The 24868-nt window shown below is 40.1% G+C and overlaps 2 protein-coding genes across 2 annotated transcripts; one reads left to right on the plus strand and one right to left on the minus strand.

The window, feature by feature from the left end:
* The first annotated feature begins 3272 nt into the window (after positions 1-3272).
* LOC134649027 (engulfment and cell motility protein 1) lies at positions 3273-5916 on the plus strand. The gene has a single exon (XM_063503728.1). It carries the CDS (start codon positions 3406-3408, stop codon positions 5617-5619), a length of 2214 nt encoding a protein of 737 aa, XP_063359798.1. The 5' UTR covers positions 3273-3405; the 3' UTR covers positions 5620-5916.
* Positions 5917-7662: 1746 nt separating this feature from the next.
* On the minus strand, positions 7663-21948 carry LOC134649035 (transmembrane protein 87A). The gene is made up of 12 exons (XM_063503739.1): positions 21696-21948; positions 21293-21353; positions 18749-18840; positions 18214-18387; positions 16307-16456; positions 15150-15325; positions 13732-13839; positions 12718-12814; positions 12067-12188; positions 11003-11123; positions 10770-10920; positions 7663-7911 (listed from the first exon to the last, which is right to left on the minus strand). The coding sequence occupies exons 1-12, from the start codon at positions 21786-21788 to the stop codon at positions 7700-7702; spliced, it is 1557 nt and encodes a 518-aa protein (XP_063359809.1). The 5' UTR covers positions 21789-21948; the 3' UTR covers positions 7663-7699.
* Between the last annotated feature and the right edge of the window lie 2920 nt (positions 21949-24868).

Here is a 24868-nt window from a genome sequence, read left to right on the forward strand (position 1 = left end):
ACAAGATTTGGTTGACGGACTTTATGTAAGTTTCATCCGTCAGCACAAACTACTAAGAAGATACTATCCGTCAGACATATCGATGAAGATCTTATGAAGATCGACCATATATGCGAAATCTCCTACTATTACGAGGACTGGGGGCTTACGAGGGCTATGATATGGCCTATGAGCAAACAACCTATAGCCCCCTCCAGACAGGGTTGGGCAAAATACTGGCTTCCACGTATTTGAAATACAAATTACAAAATACATTTTTAAAAGTATTTGAAATACAAAATACAAACTACTTTGGTGACGGGTATTTGAAATACAAAATACAAATTAGTGTTTAAAATAATGTATTTCAATTACAAAATATACCTTTATTTATTTTTTTGTTTAGCATTTAGTTTTAACGTTAACGAATATCCTTTCATACAAACTTATAGGGTCATTGCGCTAGTTTTCGTCCAGCTCTAGTTTACGTCCACTTGACGAAATTTGAATATATACCTACATTCCTGCACAAATTTGGACTGATTTCAATCCTTATGTCTAAGGCGTCTAAGCAATATATCTGTCTACATATAACAATGATATTTCGCAAAAAGGAAGCGCTGGTGGCCTAGCGGTAAGAGCGTGCGACTTGCAATCCGGAGGTCGCGAGTTCGAACCCCGGCTCGAACCAGTGAGTTTTTCGGAACTATGTACGAAATATCATTTGATATTTACCAGTCGCTTTTCGGTGAAGGAAAACATCGTGAGGAAACCGGACTAATTCCAATTACGGCCCTAGTTTACCCTCTGGGTTGGAAGGTCAGATGGCAGTCGCTATCGTAAAAACTAGTGCCAACGCCAATTACTGGGATTAGTTTCCAAGCGGACCCCAGGCTCCCATGAGCCGTGGCAAAATGCCGGGACAACGCGAGGAAGATGAAGATTTCGCAAAAAGTAGTAAATTAAAAATGAAATATATATTTGACTAGACGGGCCCGCAGCTCCGCTCGCGTAAATGAAATAGTTTGTCTTATGTTTAGTTATACCGACATTATTATGTATTCAACCCTGCCAGGGTTTATAACTGTGATAGGTATTTCTTATTTGTATAGCCGTTATTTGGATAACTTAATTCGCAAATTATGTGATTTGATAAAAGGCACTCAAGATTGTTTTTTTTCATCTACGTAGGTATTTATTTAAAACTTGTTTCAACATAAAAAAAATAATTATTTTTATAAGCCTAGTTGCAAAAATGTTCATTAGATTAGTTTCCGCTTTAAGGACGGACGAAATATGGACGACCACCGCCCATAAATCGCCTTTTCATACAAACGTGGGTAGTCCCCATTTCCTTTTCTGGATTTTAACATTACTTACTACGGCGACGGTGACGCCAGATCACGGCATGTTTCTCGGTCACTCTCGCCAGTCGCCATGGCCGAGGTTGAGCAGATCTTGAGCAACTACATCGTTCCAGCGGTACCTAGTACGTCCGATCGAGCGTCTCCCATTTCGTTGTCCCAAGTAGGCTCTCCTCACGGCACGATCCTCTTCCATTCTCTCGTATCCGAGCCACTGAAGCTTAGCCGCTATTGTCTCAATATTTCGCCACTATATCGGAACACATCCTTATTTCTATGGCGACAAAGTTATATTACGATATTTGGCTGACTGCTGACTGTACATTTGCTTATTTTCATCAGGTCGCTCAAAAATATCTGAACATGCACTTTATCTAAGTACCTACATTATAACTTGCTATCAACTTTGTATTCTTGGCCCATCTCGGCGGCCCGTTCCCCGGACGAATGATGTTTGCCGAAGCTGTGAAAGTCAATCTGAATAATATAACTCTAAAAGAAATTTAAAACAACAAAATACAAATTATTAATAATATGATAATATTATTTTGATTGATAAGTCATATATGGCATAAGTCACTCGTATGGGCATAGACCAAAGAGTAGTATAATATATGCATAGACTGAGGTTGAGGTTGACAGCACCTTTTATTTTACTTCGTGTAAAAAAACTCCGAAATAACTGTATACCAACATGACAAACATAATTTAGGTTACTTTAACTTACGAATAATTTCGTCTAGTCTGTAGCACCACCGAAACGAAATCAACCGAGAGTTGCCGAAAATGGCCGATTGTCGTAAAATGAAGATTGTTATGAAAATTTATTTTGCTTATTGTAAATTAAATACGCATCGAAAGCGACAGTTTTTATGCTCTAGTTCTATTCTCATATTTAGATAATAGATTGGAACAGTTCTTTCTTATCATACGTGCGTCGTATTCGAGAAACGTGTCAAAAACTTTTTTAGAAATTTGTAAGGCGCCATCTCGCTTTTTCCCTCGTTTTTTATCCCGTTCTGGTTTTTCAATTTTATATATATAGATAATCCGTCAAGTCGTCGAAAACTAGTGCATGGACGGAAACTACTGCAATGACCCTATCCCCTAGATTTAAACGAAAAGTTCCACGCAGAAGTTGACCTAATATAGATCCAGTATCCAGCCAATGAAAATTGTATCTCGGCTGGATCGGAGGTTCGCGGTCGGCTCACAGCTTGTGCGAGAGATTAGACATTTTAGGATTATAGAATTTAATAAAATGTATTTATAGAAATGTATTTTGAAGCTTGAAGTATTTGAAATACAAAATACTAAATACATGTGAGTGCAGTATTTGAAATACCAAATACAAAATACTTTTGAGGTAGTATTTGAAATACAAATACAAAATACTAATTTGTATTTCAAATACATGTAATTGAAATACTGCCCAACCCTGCCTCCAGACCATGTGCATGAATCGAGGCTTCGCGCCGCGATTCGAGGGACTGTCTCATTTCAATTTCATCATACCGTCTTTGTCTTAAGCTAGTATCGTTATTTCTCTTCTTATTTACAGCCAAATTGGGTTTGCCAGACTATAACTGAATCGATTGATCAGATGCCGCAATGCCGTTCAAGGTCACGGTGCGCCGCACCCATAAGTGAGAGCGAGAAACAGATATCTCTTTCTTATGGGTGCTGCGCACCAAGGTCGCGGTGCGGTGCGGCTGTGTGTTATGACTTTAACGCAAAACGTATGCGATTATCCATGGGTGTGTAGTCTATTTTTTTATTCGGTAGACTGAAATGACAGTTAATAGTATGAAATGACATTTCATGGTCATACTATTAACTGTCATTTCAGTCTACCGAATAAAAAAATAGACTTTAGATACCCTTTAAAAAAAGAACTGTCATAAAATGTCATTCGATGTCCTGTCATTTCCTGCTTGCTTTTATTTCGTATTGCCTTGCCCTATGCACTTGCATAGTTTAATGGGAGAGACAACGGGGTGTGAGCATTTGAGCATCTGAAATACTCATTTCGTGTATTGTGTACGTGACAAATGATAAATAAATGTCTACTAAACCATTGAAGATGCCTTCAGCGACGAGGGATTCGACTATACTTAAGATTGCGGTGGAAATGCTAAATGCTCCCGATAAGGTACCTCAGTTGATAGAATTCGACCAAAGCCAACCCTTATCAAGCATAATTCAGCTCCTTTGCAAGCCGTGGGGTCTCCCGGATCCCGATAACTATGCGCTGCAGTTCTCGGAGAGCAACAACCAGAACTACATCACCGAGAAGAATCGTAATGAGATCAAGAACGGGTCCGTGCTACGTTTGGAACAGTCGCCAGCGAAAACTGTGCAGGAGATACTGTATAAAATTAACAATGGGAATGAAATCGAGCAAGGTAATGCTCTCACTAAACTCTCTAGCCTAAGCAGTGACCTCACTTTCGCGCTTGAATTCATTAATAAAAAGGGTTTGACCTTAATTATTTGCAATATTGAGTCCGGAAAATTCAAAGGCACTTGTCTCAAGCATGCTTTAGTTACTTTTGTTGAGCTTATGGACCATGGTATTATTTCCTGGGATATACTGGAGAATCAGTTCATTAATAAAGTGGCAAGTTTTGTCAGTAACCAAAGCACTGCCCAAGATCCTAAAGTCATTCAGTCCTGTTTGTCTATTCTCGAGAATATTGTTCTCAACAGTTCAGGAAAGAATTCCCATGTTGAAAAAGAAATAACCATTCCAAGTTTGATCTCCCAATTGCAAAACCCAAATCAAGATGAGGTTAAAGTAATTCAACAAAATACTATTGCTCTCATCAACGCTATATTGGCCAAAGCTGATCTAACTAAAAGAAAAACTATTGCTGCAACATTGTCATCAAAACAGGTCCGTAATGTCATTTATGACAATTTGGTTGGTGTATTGGCTGTTCAAGCACAAGATACAGAGCTGGCGCACCAGCTGTATGTGCTACAGACACTTTTACTTGGCCTGCTAGAGCCCAAAATGAGACAGAGAGCTGATTCACACGAACAGGAATCACAGGAAAAGATAAAAGAGCTAAGGAAAATTGCATTTGAAAATGATAACAATTTCAACATAGAAGTTACAACGAGACGTCAGCTTGGTAGCTTCTCAAAAGACTTTAAGAAACTTGGTTTTAAATGTGAGATTGATCCAATAAAAGATTTTAATGAAACACCACCCGGTATGTTGGCCTTGGACTGTATGCTGTACTTTGCAAGAAACTATCCCGAAGACTACACAAAGATTGTTTTAGAAAACAGCTGCAGAGCTGATGAACATGAATGTCCATTTGGTAAAACCAGTGTTGAACTTGTGAAGCAGCTGTGTGACATATTGCACATTGGAGAGCCACCAAGTGAGCAGGGCCAAACATACCACCCTATGTTCTTCACCCATGACCATCCTTTTGAGGAACTATTCTGTATTTGCATAGTACTTCTAAACAAAACATGGAAGGAGATGAGAGCAACCTCAGAGGACTTTGTAAAAGTGTCCAGTGTTGTGAGAGAGCAGATCAGCAGGGCACTGGCCATCTCGCCTGAAGGTTTTGACAAGTTTCGTCAGAAGGTTAACCAACTGACCTATGCAGAGATTACACAGATTTGGCAGACTGAGAGAACTAATCGAGAAGTTTGGGAGTCACATGCCAGACCTATTGTTGAGCTAAAAGAAAAAATAACCCCAGAAATTATTGATCTGATCCAACAGCAAAGGTTAGGAGTACTAGTAGGAGGAACTAGATTCAAAAAGTATTCATCAAGAGGGCAGAGGGTTAAAGATAAGTTTTGGTATGTCAGACTGTCCCCCAACCACAAAGTTCTCCATCATGGAGATTGTGATGAAAAAAGCACACCAAGTTTAGAAGAGCTTGGTAACAAACTGTCAGTAGCAGACATAAAGAGTGTTGTAACAGGAAAAGATTGCCCACACATGAAAGATTTGCGAGGAAGAAAAATAAACCCAAGCTTGGCATTCTCCTTGATTCTCAAGTCTGCTGAAGTGACTTCTCTAGACTTTGTGGCCCCAGATGAGCAGATATTTGACTATTGGACAGATGGAGTTAATGCTCTACTAAAGGAAAAGATGACAAGTAAATCATATGAAAATGATCTTGAAACTTTATTGTCAATGGATATAAAAGTGCGTCTACTCGATGCAGAGGGCATTGACATCCCACAGGACCCTCCACAGATACCTGATGAACCTGAAGATTACGACTTTTACTATGATAATAATTAAACATTTCCATTTTATTCATAAGATGATTTTCCAGAATATATTACTTCCAAGTTGTGTATCGAAAATTCCTAATATTAGTAGTTGAATAAGTTTTAAGCAAGATATTTATTAATTTTAACTCATTTAAGAAAATGTAATCGTTTCCATTTATTTTGACTGAATTTTATCAGCACTTCCACTTAATAATAAAAACAGTGGCCATATTCCATATTATATTTTATATACCAAAGATCATGTCTAAAGAACAAGAGAATATATTTTAAAATGTGCGTGTACAAATAAATGTTTTCCTAGACATTGTTGTAGTTTATTTTCCTAGTAAGTAATAGTAGTAGTGTATTGCTATACAGGGTGGATTTTCTTTTTGGGTCAGTGAGGGCAGCTACCAGATCCCGCGCTGCTACGAGAAAACGGTCTAAGAAGACCTTCCCTCGATTTCAAATTAATGAAGATTGGCTTTTACAGATTTTGGAAAATTGAGAATAACATTTCACATTTTCCCCATAGTAAATGTATGGAAAAAGTTTTTATTAATTTGTGGCTTTTTAGTACATTACCGTAAGTTGACCCCTAGGAAACTATTGATACTGGATAGGAATGGAATCGATTGGCATACAAAAACAGCATGTGAAAAATAAAAGTTTTCATTTTCATACAAATTGTATGGGAAAAGTTTTCCTCGATTAGTGGCTTTTCTAGCCGGAAATTTTTTTTTGGTTCCATACAAGCTTTTGATCCTTAATAGGAATGGGATCGATTGGCATCAAAAAAAAAGTTTGTCAAAAATGACCTTTTTCTCGCACCCTGTATGTTTTTTCCAAAATCTGTAAAAGCCAATCTTCATTAATTTGAAATCGAGGGAAGGTCTTCTTAGACCGTTTTCTCGTAGCAGCACGGGATCTGGTAGCTGCCCTCACTGACCCAAAAAGAAAATCCACCCTGTATAAGATACTTATTACTTAGCATAGCCTAGATTGCAACCATAAAAAAATACGCATCCAGACTTTACGTGTGCGGAAGGTACCCTAAAACACATTTTTTCTAGTTTTTATTTTACCAGTTATTTATTGATATATTATACAAGTATAATCATGACAAATTTCAGTGTTCAATAGTATTTTTCAAACACGACGGCTATATATACATTTTATAGCCTACAACGCCAAATCTCGCAAAATTGTATTGAGATGACATCTGTCTGTGTGCCCTACCGTACCATAGTACTAGCCACGTACTAGCGATCAGCGACTATCGAGCTAAGCCGTACAGACCACGAAGACAGATATGGCGAAACAAAGGTTTTTCCTAATTTACTACGGAACCCGGAAAAGGGGTGTTTAGCTAAAGCCGCGTCTCCATTACGCGCGGCGGCCGCGCGAGCAATGTTCGACCGCGGCAAACCTGTATTTTGGCTCGCGAGCCAATTTAGGCACCATCTATAGCGCGGCCGCCGCGCGCGGCAGCCGATCCGACGATCGACCACATTATATCACAAAAATTAATTATTCGGAACGAAGTATAGCCAAATAGAAAAATGATCTGTTGCGATAATCATTACATTTACTGTTCCATGGAAACTGTTTAGTGCCGTATAATTTAATTAAAGTACGACACTTTTCATTATCCATGTATGCGGCCGCGCGAGCCAACTGAAATATATACACACCCGTCCTAACTGCGCGCGAACATTCCTTTGCCGCGCGTCGAAACACCGACAATGAATGGTTCGTCGCGCGGCGCGTTCGAGCGAGCCAATGATCGAGTTGGCTCGCGAGCCAGCCCGGTATCCATTGCGCGCGGCTGCCGCGCGAGCCAATGTTTGATAGCTTGCCGCGCGATATGGAGACGGGGCTTTAGGGTTGGTGCAGTCACAAGCGAAAAACGCTACAGGGCAATAAAGGTAAAATGTGGCTTGTTAAAACTAAATATCGCTTTAAAGCTAGAAGGGTCTTCCTATAAAAACGATTTCTTATTGCACCTTTGTGTCAGCTGCTGATCTTTTATGTCGTCAGAGGTCAAGTCAGGCAAAAAGAAACAAATATGATTATAATACTTTACACGTTTATTTAAGTAACTTTGTTTACTGCATCTTGGACACCTCAAACTTGGTGTTGATGATCTCCTCGTCGGAGTCGAGGAGGGGTAGGGTGCTGGTGGGGATGTTCTCCTCCACCCAGCGCAGGTCGGAGTCGAGCGAGTTGGCGGCCGGCTCGGGCGCCTCGCGGTCCTCGCCGCCGGTCGAGCCGCGCATCTTCACGCCGTACGCGTCGTTCACGAACTGCTCTTCTTCTTCTGATAAAGAAATGGGGGCATTTAATAGGGATATTGACAATTTTTTGGAACTGGTTTCATTTTGTAGATAGACACGTAATAATTACAGAAAAAAATATAAAAAAAAATATATTCATTAATTTTGAATAAAAAAACATGTATAATAAGTTTCGTGTTTAAATTTCGCGCCTAAACGCTCCAAACTGTCACGTGACCTTGATGACGTAACGGCGTTTTAAACCACAGACCTAGAATCCGCGCTCGCGCTTGACAGACAGCTTAAGTGTGCGAAAGGGAAGCCATCGCGTATATGAACATCCCATGAGTGCGAAAGAGTCAGACTACCAATGAGAAAACGTAACCACTTTTGAGTTTGACGACGGCCGCTGACGGCCAAGAGCGTATCACGGTAATTTTCAAATTGAAAAATATACACGGATTAGGACGAAAAGTATTAAATAAAGTAATTCAGTGAAGATGGTGTCGTGTAGTGTGCCGGGTTGCAGTGTCACAGGGCCAAATAATCCAAGCAAATACACATTTCAGAGGATTTATGATATTCCGAGCGAAATTTTCATAACGATATTTTGTCAAATTAACAGCGTAAAAAGTGTAAGAAGCCGGTTTATACAGTTCATTATAAGTTTTTCTTCCTTTGTGTGCTAATATTTTATCATATTAGTCTATAATTTAAAATATTTTGTGTAAAAACCTAATCTGTTACTTTACGCTAGGGCTTGACAAAATGTTCATATGACAGTATCGATAACTTGTCGGTATATTAATAGCTATGTAATTATTTCTTCACAAGACATCATTAAGATATTAGCTTTTATAACCGACTTGAAATAATAACGAATGTTATACCTTTTTGAAGGTGCTCATGTTTAGCAATAAATTTAAACTTCACTTTCCAACACAGTAAGAGTTACATTAAGATAAATCTGCAAGGATTTTGAGAGCACACGCAGTGCAAGTGTTATTTATACGTCTTAATGTCGTAGAATTTTTACGTTTAAAATAACACATTTGAAAAAGTAGTCGATAAAGCAATCAAACATCGACAGATTATTAATATGTTGTAACTTGACATCACTATTTGATCTCACACAGACAATTTACGCACACACTTGCATTTCATTTTTGGTCACACTTTTGAAGATTGACAGTTGTTCTTGTTCATCTAATTCTATGTTTTAAACAAACTGCTGTCAGTAATTTTTTTAAATTCATTATATGGCAACTGACAATGTTTTTAAAGCCTTAACACACTACCGCATCGGACAGCGACCTTCTTTCTCGCTCTAACTTATAGCTGCGTCCTTAACGCACCACCTTACACACTATCGATTCGTGCGCCGCACCGCACCAAGATCGCGTTTCGGTACGATAATCTGTAGACACTTAGGCAGGTTTTATAACTTGTCTTTGGTGATTCCACTGTGATTACGTCACGCGCTCCGATTGGCGTTTGCAGTCACGTGATACTGGGCATTATTTTAAATACTTTTGATTATTTTTAATTAATTTATTACGCATATTTACACTTGCAAAATATGATTTTCCGCGTTCTAATATTCCCTGCTATGGTAAAAACATAACATGTTATATATTCGCGATTCATGTCAACATCCCTATTCTAATAGTATATGAAACTTGTAAGCTGTGGGCTGTTTAAGTATCCGCAAAGAACCACAAACTATTGTTGGAAATGTTGGGATCTCAAAACTGTTAGTAGACTGTCGCCCAAAAATGTAAATTGCATACCCAATTAACGTCGATTTATATGTATTATATTTTGTCAATGTAATGTAATCCAAATCCTTAAATAGAAAAAAATATATTTAGAAATATGTGGTGAAAATGATTGAAATTAATCCAGCTTCTAGTACTTATTCAATTTAAACTCATCAAAATAGTGCCACGTCCACACTATTAACCTTTTCGACGCCGAGTCAAAAACAAGCTGTCACTAAGACGCCACGTCACCGAAGTGTCAAAACTTAAATTGAACTTTATGCATTATGCATTTAGGTCTATGTTGCTAGTCTGTGGTCCGTGACGGATATATCCGTCATTGGCGTCAAAAAGGTCAACCAAGTAATTGTAAACTTTATAGCAGATACACAAAATTCATGGATGACCACTGAAGAGTACCTATTGCTGTTAGTACCAAAACACTGCACAGTACATAAACGCCTGGCAACTGTAGAAAAAAGCGGCCAAGTGCGAGTCGGACTCGCCCATGAAGGGTTCCGTATTTAGGGGATTTATGACGTATTAAAAAAAAACTACTTATTAGATCTTGTTCAAACCAATTTTCGGTGGAAGTTTGCATGGTAATGTACATCATATATTTTTTTTAGTTTTATCATTCTCTTATTTTAGAAGTTACAGGGGGGGGGGGGGGACACACATTTTACCACTTTGGAAGTGTCTCTCGCGCAAACTATTCAGTTTAGAAAAAAATGATATTAGGAACCTCAATATCATTTTTGAAGACCTATCCTGTATGAAGGTCTATACCCCAAACGTATGGGTTTGATGAAAAAATTTTTTTTGAGTTTCAGTTCTAAGTATGGGAAAGCCCCAAAAAAATTTTTTTTTTCTATTTTTGTGTGAAAATCTTAATGCGGTTCACAGAATACATCTACTTACCAAGTTTGAACAGTATAGTTCTTATAGTTTCGGAAAAAAGTGGCTGTGACATAAGGACGGACAGACAGACAGACATGACGAATCTATAAGGGTTCCGTTTTTTGCCATTTGGCTACGGAACCCTAAAATCTGTTCGAATAATAAGACAGCCGGCCTTGCCTTGCTTGCTTTGCTTGCTCCAGCCTTGGAGCTACATGTACCTAATGTATGTAATGAATTACCATCATCCTCGTCGTCGGCGTTGTCGAGGAGCGGCGTGAACGCGTAGCGCTGGTTGTTGTTGGTGGGCCGCCACAGCACCATGATTACGGTCAGCACGCTCGCGAACAGAATGTGCCAGTACGCCTCGTCCATCCACACCTCCTTCCAATCCTGGGGATCGACAGACATTTTACACAACTTACTATACAAAGTTTCTTTTAGATTATAATTTTAAATACAAAATAAAACTCACAGTGATGCAGGGGAGGACTCGGAACGCCTTAATGGAATACAGCATGAAAACCACGGAGGATATTACGGCGAAGATCAGCGTGTTCGTGAAATGCCGATACAACGAGAGCTTGATTGTGTTCCTAAAAACAAAAATATATACAGTGTGTGACCTGGCCTGGGTCACCAATTTGACAATTGTCGCCTGAGAATGACAATTAGGGAACCCAGCGACCTTCGTTACATGCTGGCGCAGAAATGTAAAGCGAATTGTCAATAACATGAGAGATAATTGTCAAATTGGTGGCCTGTGAAACGTGGCAGTAGAAACTAGCGTAGGGAAAAAGGATACTTACATACCCAGATTTTTTATGCGTATGGGTTTACGAGCCAAATAAATAGGTGCCTATACATAGTGTACACTGTACACGATCAATTATTAAATAGCTGCTAACTATTATCTGCTGCCATGACTAGGTGGAATACTGTAATGTTTTCAACTTAATTAATAAAATAAAACAACTCTTACATGCACCAATGAAACACTCGGGCGAAACCTGTAATTTGATTTTGTATGGGTACCTACTTTTTTTTTTTGTTTCACAAAAGTGTATTTGCCACTTGAAAGCGCGATCGTAAGTTGTCGGAAAATAAAAGGTGAATTTCAATAAAGCCTTCTGCATGTAAGTACCTATTATGTAATTTTCTTGTTGTATAAAAAAATGTTTTTATGTTGCCCTATATTATAATATTCGTGATGGTTTATTAAAAGAATACCAGCCGTTTTAACCCATTTCAACAAATCTAGGGAAAAAATCAGCGATCGTAAACTTAGGTATACACCTAAGTTTACGATCGCTGGGTTTCGCTACCGGTCGTTACTTTTGCTTAAAAATTACCACTCCTACCCCCTAACCTAAACTTGCACTAAATTTCAACCCCTGTTTCACTAACTTTATTAGGGGATTCATGCCAAGATAACAAAAATACCATGTTTTTTCCAGACAGGTCGCATCCAAATCCGTTTTTACGCGATAGAGCGACAAATCGAACCGTAACAAAACTAGCTTAGTACATAGTACTGACCTCCTCAGTTGCAGCGTGCGCATGGTGTGTGCGAGCGAAACGAACACCCACCAGCAGATGGCACTGTCCAGGAGCGACATGGGGGCTTCAGATAGGAGCAAGTCGCGGTTCGAGTCATCAGCCTGCGAACAACAACTTATATTATAATATAATACATCATATATATTATAAGTCGTCTTCAAAATTAGGAAACCATTTTTCGATCACTTACTCGTATTTGTCATTTGGCATTCTTATAAAAAACAGGTGATAATGCAATATTGTGATGAAATCACAAACTGGGGGCCTACCGCAAAAATCGAAATTCGCAAATTGCGGGCATTTTTCTCTGTCACTCTAATTACGCCTTCATTGGAGTAAATGAGAAAGATCCCCGCAATTTGCGAATTTCGGTTTTCGCGGTAGCCCCTCTGGTCTGATGAGGGAGAGATAAAACAACGTAACTTTATTGAGTTTGGGTTTGTTAGAATCTACTTCATTGAAATCAACAGTAAATTCAGCGATAAAAGCTTAAAATAAACAATGAAATTTTAAGATAACTTATCTGTAAAATTTCTTCAAAGATTGTATGTCAATATGCCACCTGGCAAAACGTTTTTTATAGGAGTACCTTTTTCTTAGTATATGTGATAAATTTGAGTATGTAAATACCTTGTGGTGTAGCCTCAGCCAGGCCTCGATGGCGGCCAGCACGCCCCACAGCACGCCCGTGCCCACCACGCGCTGCAGCGCCGGCCCCAGCCGCGGCCTGCCACACAACACACAATTCGTACGTAAGTGTGACAGAGAGGTAACACGTCGAACGTGGTTCGCGGTAGGCGGTACCTCTGAAGGTACGAGTAAATACATAAGACTATCCCGTTCGGTCATTTCCCCCAAAGCTCACTCACCACTGCTGTGGCACCTATCCACATAACTATACTAAGAAACATTAGTGGCGAGTTGGCTATACGTTTAAAGTCCAGTGACACGTCTCTACCCTCACGCCACACCGGTGTTGCCCTTGAGATGAACGAGTCGATAGTGATGGCGAGGCGCAGCGACCGCTTCTCCCAGGATAGGGAGCGCATCGCTTATGTTATACACACTAGCATAACTATCGGCAATACATTTGAAGTCAAGTACACAAAAACATGTCATAATGAAGAAATTTTAAAATTAGTGTTCTTCTTTTTAAACGACTTCAAGATTTCGAAGGCCTTATTCATAAGATGTCTGCTAATCTTATGATCCTATAATCAAAGAGACTTCAGCCAGGCGTAGCTCACTCCGCGATTGCGTCGCGTCGCTACAAGTACCTACAAGTACATGCGGCCCATACCAATTTTGGTGTCTAGCCATAGTAGTTTCCGCGCACCGCTACGCTACCTAGCGGTCATATCTGACGTAAACACGCTATTATTTATTCTGTGCTCAGCACAACACTCAAATGAAGTCGATTTAGATATCACAGTCATTCATTCGACAAATTAGGGCTCATTTAGACGATGCCAGAACTCGCATGCGAGTTTCATTACATTGCGGGTTTTGATCGGTCGGTTGAATTGGACGTAACCAACAACAGTCCGCAATGTAACTAAAATCGCATGCGAGTTCGAACGCCGTCTAAATGAGCCCTTAAAGTGCTGGAGTAGAGAGAGCGTGTTTATAATAGAGTAGACTCACTTGACGATGCCGAAGCCGAGCGACACGATGATGACGAGCATGCGGGCCAGCGCGCGCTTCGCCACCGACATCCACTCCGCGAACATGTACGCCTCCGCGTTAAAGTATCTGCACAAACATACATTCATTAGGTACATAATTATATTCTACATAACACTTTAAACTCTCGCGTTTTGTACACATCATACACAGACGGGTCTACCGCGATATAATTTCATTTCATATTATATCGCGGTAGACCCGTTTGTGTAATTAAATACACATATTCCACGTTCATTGGGTATTATATAAATGTAAAACCTTATTTTCCATTTTAATTGGATGTTTATTTATTTGTTCCCTCCTCGGGATCACACAAAAACGGATTAACGGATTTTTTACAATGTGATGGCCTGGCCTGGGTGGCACTGGCTGGCAGCCACTTGAGATAGTACCGTATCATTTAAACGATTATTTATTTTACATTATTATTACCTATTGACAAAAAGTGATGGCAGAGCATTCATGCCCGCAGGTATGTGAACTTTTTGGGCCCAATAAAGTACCCGCGTGTATTCACCCGGTGCGGTCTATGGAGGAGTAGACCGCGTAGTAGGTGGCGCTCTCCACCATGCCGAGCAGGGCCACGCCGCCGATCCAGTACTGGATGCTGCAGGTCGGGTAAGTACCCTCGTACTCACCCGGTGCGGTCTATGGAGGAGTAGACCGCGTAGTAGGTGGCGCTCTCCACCATGCCGAGCAGGGCCATGCCGCCGATCCAGTACTGGATGCTGCAGGTCGGGTAAGTAGGTACCCATGTACTCACCCGGTACGGTCTATGGAGGAGTAGACCGCGTAGTAGGTGGCGCTCTCCACCATGCCGAGCAGGGCCACGCCGCCGATCCAGTACTGGATGCTGCAGGTCGGGTAAGTAGGTACCCATGTACTCACCCGGTACGGTCTATGGAGGAGTAGACCGCGTAGTAGGTGGCGCTCTCCACCATGCCGAGCAGGGCCACGCCGCCGATCCAGTACTGGATGCTGCAGGTCGGGTAAGTAGGTACCCATGTACTCACCCGGTACGGTCTATGGAGGAGTAGACCGCGTAGTAGGTGGCGCTCTCCACCATGCCGAGCAGGGCCACGCCGCCGATCCAGTACTGGATGCTGCAGGTCGGGTAAGTACCCTCGTACTCACCCGGTGCGGTCTATGGAGGAGTAGACCGCGTAGTAGGTGGCGCTCTCCACCATGCCGAGCAGGGCCACGCCGCCGATCCAGTACTGGATGCTGCAGGTCGGGTAAGTACCCTCGTACTCACCCGGTGCGGTCTATGGAGGAGTAGACCGCGTAGTAGGTGGCGCTCTCCACCATGCCGAGCAGGGCCACGCCGCCGATCCAGTACTGGATGCTGCAGGTCGGGTAAGTACCCTCGTACTCACCCGGTGCGGTCTATGGAGGAGTAGACCGCGTAGTAGGTGGCGCTCTCCACCATGCCGAGCAGGGCCACGCCGCCGATCCAGTACTGGATGCGCAGCAGGTCGCGCCACTGCAGCGCGCACACGGTGAGCCAGCCCGCGCACAGCACCGTGTACACGGCGCACATCACGCCGAAGAACTGACAATTTAAAAAACTGTTAATGCATGTTGACGAATAAGGGCCAGTTGCACCAACCACATTTGACAGACTGATCAACGTCAGCCGGCGCGCCCCGGCGCTTTACTATGAAACTTTCAATACATAAAAATTTTAAGAACTCTTTAACAATACGAACAGTTTGGTGCAACCGACCCTAACTCAAGAGCGCAATGGTCTTTAAATTATACAGGGTGTTTTTTCAGCCATTAGCCATATTTTGCGAGGTGTATAAACTTTACATAGATCATACTGAGTTCCTTTTACTATGTGACCAAACTTGTATTTGCAAGAAAAAAATTGCTAAATTAATTTTGCTAATTGATACCACAATGCTTAGAAATAAAGGGAAAGTGGAAACTCACTGGAGACTCAAACTCGCGGTCTAGGATACCAGCCCATCGCTCTGCCAACAGAGCTACCGAGACTTACGGCTCGGCCACGACATTGAGCGACTTGCGACGGCGGCAGCGATAACCATAGGTTGGAGCGAGACAGCGATCGGACCTTTCGTTCCCACCTATGGTTGTCGCTTCCGCCGTCGGAAGTCGCTCAATGTCGTGGCCGAGCAGTCACTCAAGGACAGCGAATATTACAACCATATCCTTCATATGCGCATTAGGGAAGCGCCTAGCGACATCTACCATAAGAGTTAAGTAAGATAATGAGTGCTGTTCCTTTATTTCTAAAAAAATGGCTATTTTATACATTTTGGCTGTACAGAACTACAGATGTTAATGTTTACTATGGGAAAACCAAAAAAACTTTCTCAATGTTGGTGTTGGTCCCAAAGTAAAATTAACTCAATATAATTTGGCTAAGGGTTGAAAAACACCCCATATTGTTTACATTTACTGCCAGGGGGCGTTATAGTAGTAGTAATAAGTAGTTTTATAAGTAGTAGGTAGGTAATAACACTAATAACATTACCATATGTTTTATAACTTCTGTGGTATTACGTACCGGTAATAAGGGGTAGATGGCAGCAGATAGATAACTTGTGCCAGACACCATCTCGACATGCACCGTGCCGTTAAACTTAGTCGTACTTAGCACCGCCATGCTTAAAATGTAGATACCCTCCTTATCCACTGTGATAAATGGGGGGAATTTCTGTAAAAGACAATTGTACAGTCAGCAGCAATAGTCGTTACGCGGGCGAGGTGTTCAAAATGATCTTGACGCGACTTTATTGTTACGAAAATAAGAGCGCGTCAAGGTAATTTTGAACACCTCGCCCGCTTAGCAGCTTCTGCTGCTGATTGTAGTAGGTATAAATAAATGCATCACATGCAAAATATTTATATGCTAAAAAAACATTTTAATAATTAATGAATTACTTCCTAGCAACATAAATAACACCTTATGATACCAATTTTAACTAATTTCCTCAACGGTTGATAATAACTTCCTTGTTTCGCCTTTATAGTCACCAGTACGGATATGATGGTCGTTCTTGTCTACGTGACAGCGTGATAAAACGGTGTCCGTCACTTTCTTTCCCACGGTGTTAAACAGTGACAGTTATTTTATCACGTGGATAAAGATGGATAAAGCTATCCATAATAGGCTGGCTGTAGTATAAAATGTGTAGCTACAGTTATTATTGAGTTTTAAACTTCGAAATATATAGTTGTAAATTCATAAATATTAACAAATTATAGTTATAGGTGCTTAATGATTGTAATCAATTAACTAATGCCATTATTATTATTCTCTTTATTTATTTATCATCTTAAGTTAGGTTAATTTATAATATGGATATAAAAATAAAATACAAAAACACTTACAAAAACAATACAAAATACTTATAAACATATTATAAAAAAACCTAACCTAGGGTGCCGCCAGCAGCGGGGCAAGGCCCAAGCTGCCGGTGGTCAGGGCTGCAGAGAGAGGAACCGACGGACTATCCGCGCCGTGTCCAAGATCACCGCCTTCTGCATCTGACCCTTGATCCAACCATTTATTATTATTATTATTATTATTTATTAAGAGCCCTGTGTCCCACTGCTGGGCAAAGGCCTCCCCCCTCTTCCTCCACTCGTCTCTATTTAGTGCAATATCTGGCCAGCCTCTCAAGAAGGAGTCCAAGTTATCCCGCCATCGCCGACGAGGCCTGCCGGCTCCCCGGTTAGACTCGTGGGGCTCCCACTCTGTGGTTAACTTGGCCCACAAGTCGTCCGGCATTCGGCAGACATGACCAGCCCAGTCCCATTTTAACTTAGCTGTTTTCCGAGCTACGTCCATTATTCGAGTCTTAGAGCGCAGCGTGGTGTTTCGGACTCGATCCCTTAATTTTACACCTAATATGCTGCGCTCCATAGCTCTCTGGCAAACCCCGAGTTTGGACTTCTGAGCTTCCGTCAAAGACCAGGTCTGAGCACCGTAGGTGAGAACTGGAAGTACGCACATGTCCATGAGCCTACGCTTGAGTGATAGAGGTAGGTTTTCCTTCATCAGGTGTTTCATTGACCAATAGCTCTTCCAGGCGTTTTCGGTGCGTCTTTGGACTTCTTTCTCCTGTCGCACCTGGAAAGAGACTATTTGGCCAAGATAAAGGTATTCTTGGACATATGCGATGTGTTCTCCGTTTATCTCAATCCCACGTTTTGTGCTGTTAGTCATGACCTTGTTCTTTAACATATTCATCTTCAGTCCAACCTCGAGGCTTGCGTTGCTAAGGTCTTCTAGCATATGACGTAACTCGGATGAAGTTGAGGAAAACAAGACTATATCGTCGGCGAAGCGAAGGTTGGTCAGCCTCCTCTCCCCGACCATCAAGCCATTACACTGCACAATTAAAATAAAAACAAAAACATATCACTGATATTCAGTGTAGCAGAATGCCAGCCAGTAGATGTACTCACAGATTGTGCGGTGATCCCAGCCTCTTTCTTGCCATCGGCTTTGAGAATAGCGTCGTCATCTGGAATAGGTATGGAGTGCTTGCTTGGACACGCGATCCTGCGTTCGCCATTGGCATGGGGAAGCATTGTTCTGTTGCCCACATCGCTGGGGGGCTTTGTGCATACTACAATACGCTGGAACATACAATATTGTCAAAAAGCAATATTAAAAATACCTGTAATGAAGTTTTTCAAGCGTCAAACTTCAATACATCACTTCAATTCAGCGAAAGATATACTGTTGTTTTAAAGCTTGATCAAGCAACGAAGTCTGATAGTTATTAAGGTTGTAATAATAATTAATAAATCTCATAACTGGAGGCGGCTTAAAATTTGTTGCTTATGTGTGAAAACCTATTTAACCTAAAAGAAATGAAAAGGAGGAAATTATTTTATTATAAAATTAACCATCCTCAAATACAAATTGCACTAACAATGGAACAATTATCTCTAAGGACCCTGCTCCATTGAGTTTTACCATAAAGAGTGTTTATACCTTTTCAAAATAATGGAAGTAGTCAGGAGAGCAAGAGCTTTGCTCCCAACGGTAAGATATAGTCAGATTAGAGTCCACATTGTCACAGGCAACTGAAAAATGAGAAAAAAGTCAGATATAACTTAATATAATTTTATTCCAATCATTGTCTAGACCTAGAGCCCTGATCCGTAGGGTACTGGCACTCAGGATGCTACAGGAGACTGCAGGGCTTCATTGCTGCACTTATCAATCTAACAATTCATCCTGCAGGAGCCATTTTTAGACCTATATTGTTTCCATTTGGGCATCTTCATAGACTTAAAAAAAGCATTTGATACCGTCAGTCACAGCCTGCTATTACAAAAACTACGAGCGTTAGGTATTGCTGGTACTGCATTAGATATACTTAAATCATACCTCAAAAATCGACACCAAATAGTCAAAATTCAAAATCATCAAAGCGAGGAAAAACCGATAACATGCGGCGTTCCTCAAGGCTCAATTTTAGGACCGTTACTATTCCTAATTTACATTAATAACATAAACGAACTTGACCTTAAAGGTGACATTACACTATATGCAGACGATACAAGCCTTTTTTATTTTGGAAACTCTATCAGCAGTGTTATAAATGATGCGCAAAATGATCTAGACTTATTAAACACATGGTTTCAATGCAATCTATTAACTATCAACATCTCAAAAACAAACTATATCATTTTTGCAGCCAAAAATAAAAAAATACCGGAATTTCAACCTCTCAAAATAAACAACGTAGCCATTCAAAAAGTGGAAAAGGAAAAATATCTAGGATTAATACTGGATAAAAACTTAAATTGGAAGCCACATATTGATAAGGTAAAATCTAAACTGACGTCATTAACCGGGGCCTTGCGGAGCTTTGCCAAAAATATTCCAACTCAAGTACGGTACACCATATATAACTCGCTTATAAAACCGCACATAGACTATTTAATTGAAGTGTGGGGTACTGCCGCTAAAACGAATCTCGAAGCACTTCAAATTGCCCAGAATAAACTCGTTAAAGTGCTATTTCAATATCATTATCTAACTCCAACAAAAGCCTTATATACCGAAACGAAACTCATGAATATAAATCAAACCTACGTGTACTACAATTGCCTACTAGTAAGAAAAATACTTAAGAACGATATACGAACTCAATTAAACTTCACTAGGAAACACCATGTGCAAAGAATGAAATTACGCAATGCCAATGACTTAATTTTACGTCCATCGCGAACAAACTACGGTCGCAAAAGTATATTATACGAAGGTGCTCAATTGTTTAACAAACTTCCTAGAGTTATTAAAGAAACAAAATCAATGTCCCATTTTAAATCCTTGCTTAAAATTCACGTTTTAAAGAATTTCTAGGTGTTACGCTTAAAAGTTAAAGTATCGTTATATGTAAAAGTATCAAATATTTACTTATTTAAATTTTCTTCAATTAAACTTATCGCTACAAATAACAGCCATAAAATATACCATTCAATAAACAAAATTTATATTATATATTATTATGTTATTGTATCTTAATAACATAATAATATTATGTATTTAAAATACATCCTTAGACCTAACGCAACTTACCATGTTATACTGTAAACTACGCTCAGCGTATGCATGCCGCATCTAGTTTTAACCTTTCCGTGTACCCAATTGTAAACTTGTTTTGCATAGATACTGTGCATTACCGCTGCCCGCCTGGCGGGCGGTCGGTTATTATAAGGACTATTGTAAAACTACCTGTTTTAGTTAAGTTAAATTAAGTATTTATGTATTTGTGCGCTCTAAACGAAATTTAATATACTGTTCTGTATTTATCTCGTCAAGTGAATTGTAAAATTCTTATGAGAATAAATGATCTTAAACCTAAACCTATTTAGCCACATATATTTTGTTTGTCATACAAAGTATTTCTTAAATACTTAATCTTAATTTTATAAATATCAGTGCTAGATATAAATTCAATAAATTGATCAAAATAAAGTAGAAAAATATACCTAATGGTTTTTATATCAATGATTTTGAAGTCGCAACTCCTAGAAAATTTATTAGGTACAAGATTTGAAATGAGTAAGTAATCATTGTACTGTGTCATTTTCAGGCAGTTGCTGGATTCTTCCTCCTTAGAGGGACAGAGAAAGATAATACATGTTATTTCCATCACTCTTAACATAGAGATGGCAAAAAGTGTCCATCTAAAGCAGCGGTCGGCAACCTTTTTGCAGCCAAGGGCCACATAGTAGCTAACGTAGGTGACGCGGGCCGCACTTTGTTAATTTTTATGACTTTGTCAGACATTATTGTTTGTCAATATTACATACAAAATAGCCAGGGAGGCTCGCGGGCCGCAAGTGACAGGTTCACGGGCCGCATGCGGCGCTCGGGCCGCGGGTTGCCGACCGCTGATCTAAAGAATAGATCTAATTAATAATCCCTTAGCTTATCGCCATACCTACCTATGATACCTATGATAAATTATGCCAATATTGATCAACTATTCATAGTAAAACTTACAACATTATTATAACTTACTTGTTACTATGACTCTGGAATCTTTAAATAATGATTTTGCCAGCGTAAACTGGCATAATTCCTGCAACAGATAAAATGGCTCCTGTAGTCAACACTATGAAGAATTTAGATTTACCTGCATTTAATTTGATGAAATGATTACCTGTGGCCGTATGAATCATTAAAATTTACTGACATTCGTTTGGGCTACAACTTCCTTGTAACCGATAATAGACATTAAAACGTTTATTATGCGTATTGAGTTATGATATGAGTCAGGCAGGCACTTGAAACACGACACAAATTGTATCTGTTGTACGCCCAAAAATCGATGCCTATGAACATTCTTATACACCGCTCCATCATCTTGAAAATGTAACTTACCGTTTAATAGCATAAATACAATAAATTAACCAATGCTCACCCCACTCAGCGGTAAGTCCCATTTCCCAACATCGGAAAAGCAGAGTGAAACTTTGACGGTCGCTAATAAAAATATACAGAGTAGTCGTAACATTATAAATAAAGCTTAAATATAAGGAACAGGAACTGCAATTTATTCTACTTTCTCCCGACCGCCTCTAAACCACATTTTCTTTTATTTCAACCAAATTTCAGACTTTCTTTAAAACTCATATACGCCGCATTTGACAATTCTTTCTGCACCTAAACTAAACAATAGACAAAATTTTACTTAAGGTTAAGGGGTCTACTATCAACACAACACATTTCCGACTATAGTTAAGGCATTTACAGACGTTGCAACAAATTGCATCCGATTTTAAATAATTGCCGGCTAATGCCGGCTACACACGTAACTATAAATCGTAGCGATTAAACTGTGCAGTCCGACTGTGCAGATAAATCGAACGTTCCTAGTGCCTCCACACGCCTCCGATATCGGCGTCGATCGTCAGTTCTCCGCAGAAGCTCACGCAAGAAACATGTTATCCATGTCATGAAAGTTAATATGGTAGTTAAGTTTTCTTAAATTTTCTAATGTTCCGCGCAACTTTCTTATTTTTTTTCTGTTATAAGAAACTTCTCCTGACAATAACTAACATATAGACAGTAAAGCAAATCTATTCAGTAGAAAAAGGCGCGAAATTCAAATTTTCTATGAGACGAAGTCCCTTTGCGCCTACATTTTTCAAATTTGCCGCCTTTTTCTACTGACAAGATCTGCTTGACCAATTTTAAGACAAAAAGAATTAGCGAAATTGGTCCAGCCGTTCACGCGTGATGCCGTGACCAAGAGAAATATGGATTCATTTTCATATTTTTCATTATTTACTTGAGGAACGAACGTGCGCACACAAGCAAGCTACATGAAGTACTGCCGAAATGACCGATCGCCATCCACACGCAACGATAAAACTGTGCAAACGCATCGACAACGATTTTTCTAATATAATTTGCAACTGCCACCGATCAACGATTTATCGTACGATTTGTCATACACACGGTTCGATTTATCTGCACAGTCGGACTGTACAGTTTTATCGCAACGATTTATCGTTACGTATGTGGCCAGCATAAGTAGGAGTAACGAATTCCATCGATCGATCAAATACCGCAATGTATTGCATACTGTATGCGATTGTTGGTGACGTATGGTAAGGCCGTTACTGTAGAGTTGTGTAGAGCGTTTAATAGCCATAACACACAACCGCACCGAACCAAGATCCCGGTGCGCCGCACCCATAGAGATATCTCTTTCTCCCTCTCACTTATGGGTGCGGCGCACCAAGCTCGCGGTGCGGTGCGGTAGTGTGTTGGCTTTAATATTTGAAATAATCCACATTAAAAGCCCTTTCACACGAACTATCCGATATCTATGGTATGTATTGTATAGTGTGACAGGGAGGCAACACGTCGAACGTGGTTCGCGGTAGGCCATCAGCACTTGAACTTGCAGTGAACCATGAATCTAGTATACAACTGGATTGGGCATGAGTGGTGGGGATAACTGACAGAACGGGATAGTCTCATGTATCTTTCAGTAGGAGTAGCAGCGAAAGCGCTATTATTGTTTGTCCTTGTCACAGTCTCACTTTTTTTTTATTCCCCGCCGTAAATTAGTATGGATGATTGGTCGAATTGATTTGTTGCCCACCATAACAAATAAATTCGACCAATCATAGCGTCGCATTGCGTATGTTTTGTCCTTTACGGAGCCACGCGTAGACCACTTCTATAGGATGCTACCTTCTATCTATGCCACAGACTTGTAAGAATTAGCGTATCGCCGGTCAGTTTCCTAATTCGTCAATTTTGCTGATTCAACAGTTTACCTTCTGGTCATTTTCACTAGGTTGACAATTTCGCTAGTGGGTCATTTTCCTAAACCTTCAGTTTACTCTTTCGCCAGTTTTGCTAGGCTTCAGTTTCGTAAATTTGCTAGTTTCCTTATGTGCTAATTTAATTATTCGTCAGTTTGGTCAAATGGTCATTTCCCCTAGATAATCGGTTTCTATATTCGCCAGTTTCACTAGTTGCCAGGGTCTTATAGTCGTGTTTCGGTGTATCAAATATACAAGGTGATTTCAGGGTCGTGTGGCAAGTAGCAAGAGACAAAGGCTATTTAATATTTATTTATTATTCCATCAGTTTTAGTGTAAAATAAGACATGACTATGTTTTTTTAAAAAGAATACGGCAATGTGGTTTAAAAATATTAAACATACATTTCGTGACTTTTAGCTGAGTACAAAAATATGTCTTGTATCGCCTTAAAAACAGCTGGGTTCCTAGTTTACTACGGAACCCCAAAAAAGTAGCAAATCATAAACATGACGAGATGGGAAAACTGACAAACTAAACTATCAGATGAACAAGGAAAGTAACGGATTAGGAAAATGACGAAATAGCAAAACTGACAACTTAAGATAATTGAGGAATAAGGAAGTTTGCGACTCAAGAAACTGGCTTAATAGGGGCTCTGACAATTTAGTGAAACTGGCAAAAACGGAAATTGGCGAATTAAGAAACAGTCTAATCATTAAACTGTTGAATCCATTGATATAGTATAAAGAACTGGATACCCAATCAGCCGCCAAAAATGGCCCCACAAAAGTGATGTCAAAACAGATCATGCATTACTTTTTCGTTTAGTCTTGTTTGAAACCACCTATATACTTACTTTACTCTTTGGGCGCAATACTTCAATGGGCGCAATCAAATTTGTTGGGCGCTTTTCTACCAAAAATGCTGCCATGTGTTTGGATTCGTTCTTTTTAGTAGAAAATGATGCTTTGAGAAGAGAGGGTTCGGTCATGCCTTAAATGGAGTCCAGACGAGACAATTTTTCGCCAATTTAATGAAATTGTCCGATCGAATCAGGCCGTGCGGACGCAAACGCCAATTTGATTCCCCGATCAAATCAGCAGGTACGGACACAAAAATGCCAATATACGAAGTTATGTAGTATCTATAGAATGCAAATTGATGATTAAATTGTGTACGTGTGGACGCTAGATGAGATTGGCGCTAATTATTTTCCTGATCAAATCGGTCGATTTGCCCAGCCCGTCTGGACACAGCTTTAGCTTTTTTTACAACCATGAATGGTACAAAACTTAAGCCTGGCAAGTGGCAA

Source organism: Cydia amplana, chromosome 1 (assembly GCF_948474715.1).
Source record: "Cydia amplana chromosome 1, ilCydAmpl1.1, whole genome shotgun sequence".
In the NCBI taxonomy this organism is placed as follows: domain Eukaryota; kingdom Metazoa; phylum Arthropoda; class Insecta; order Lepidoptera; family Tortricidae; genus Cydia; species Cydia amplana.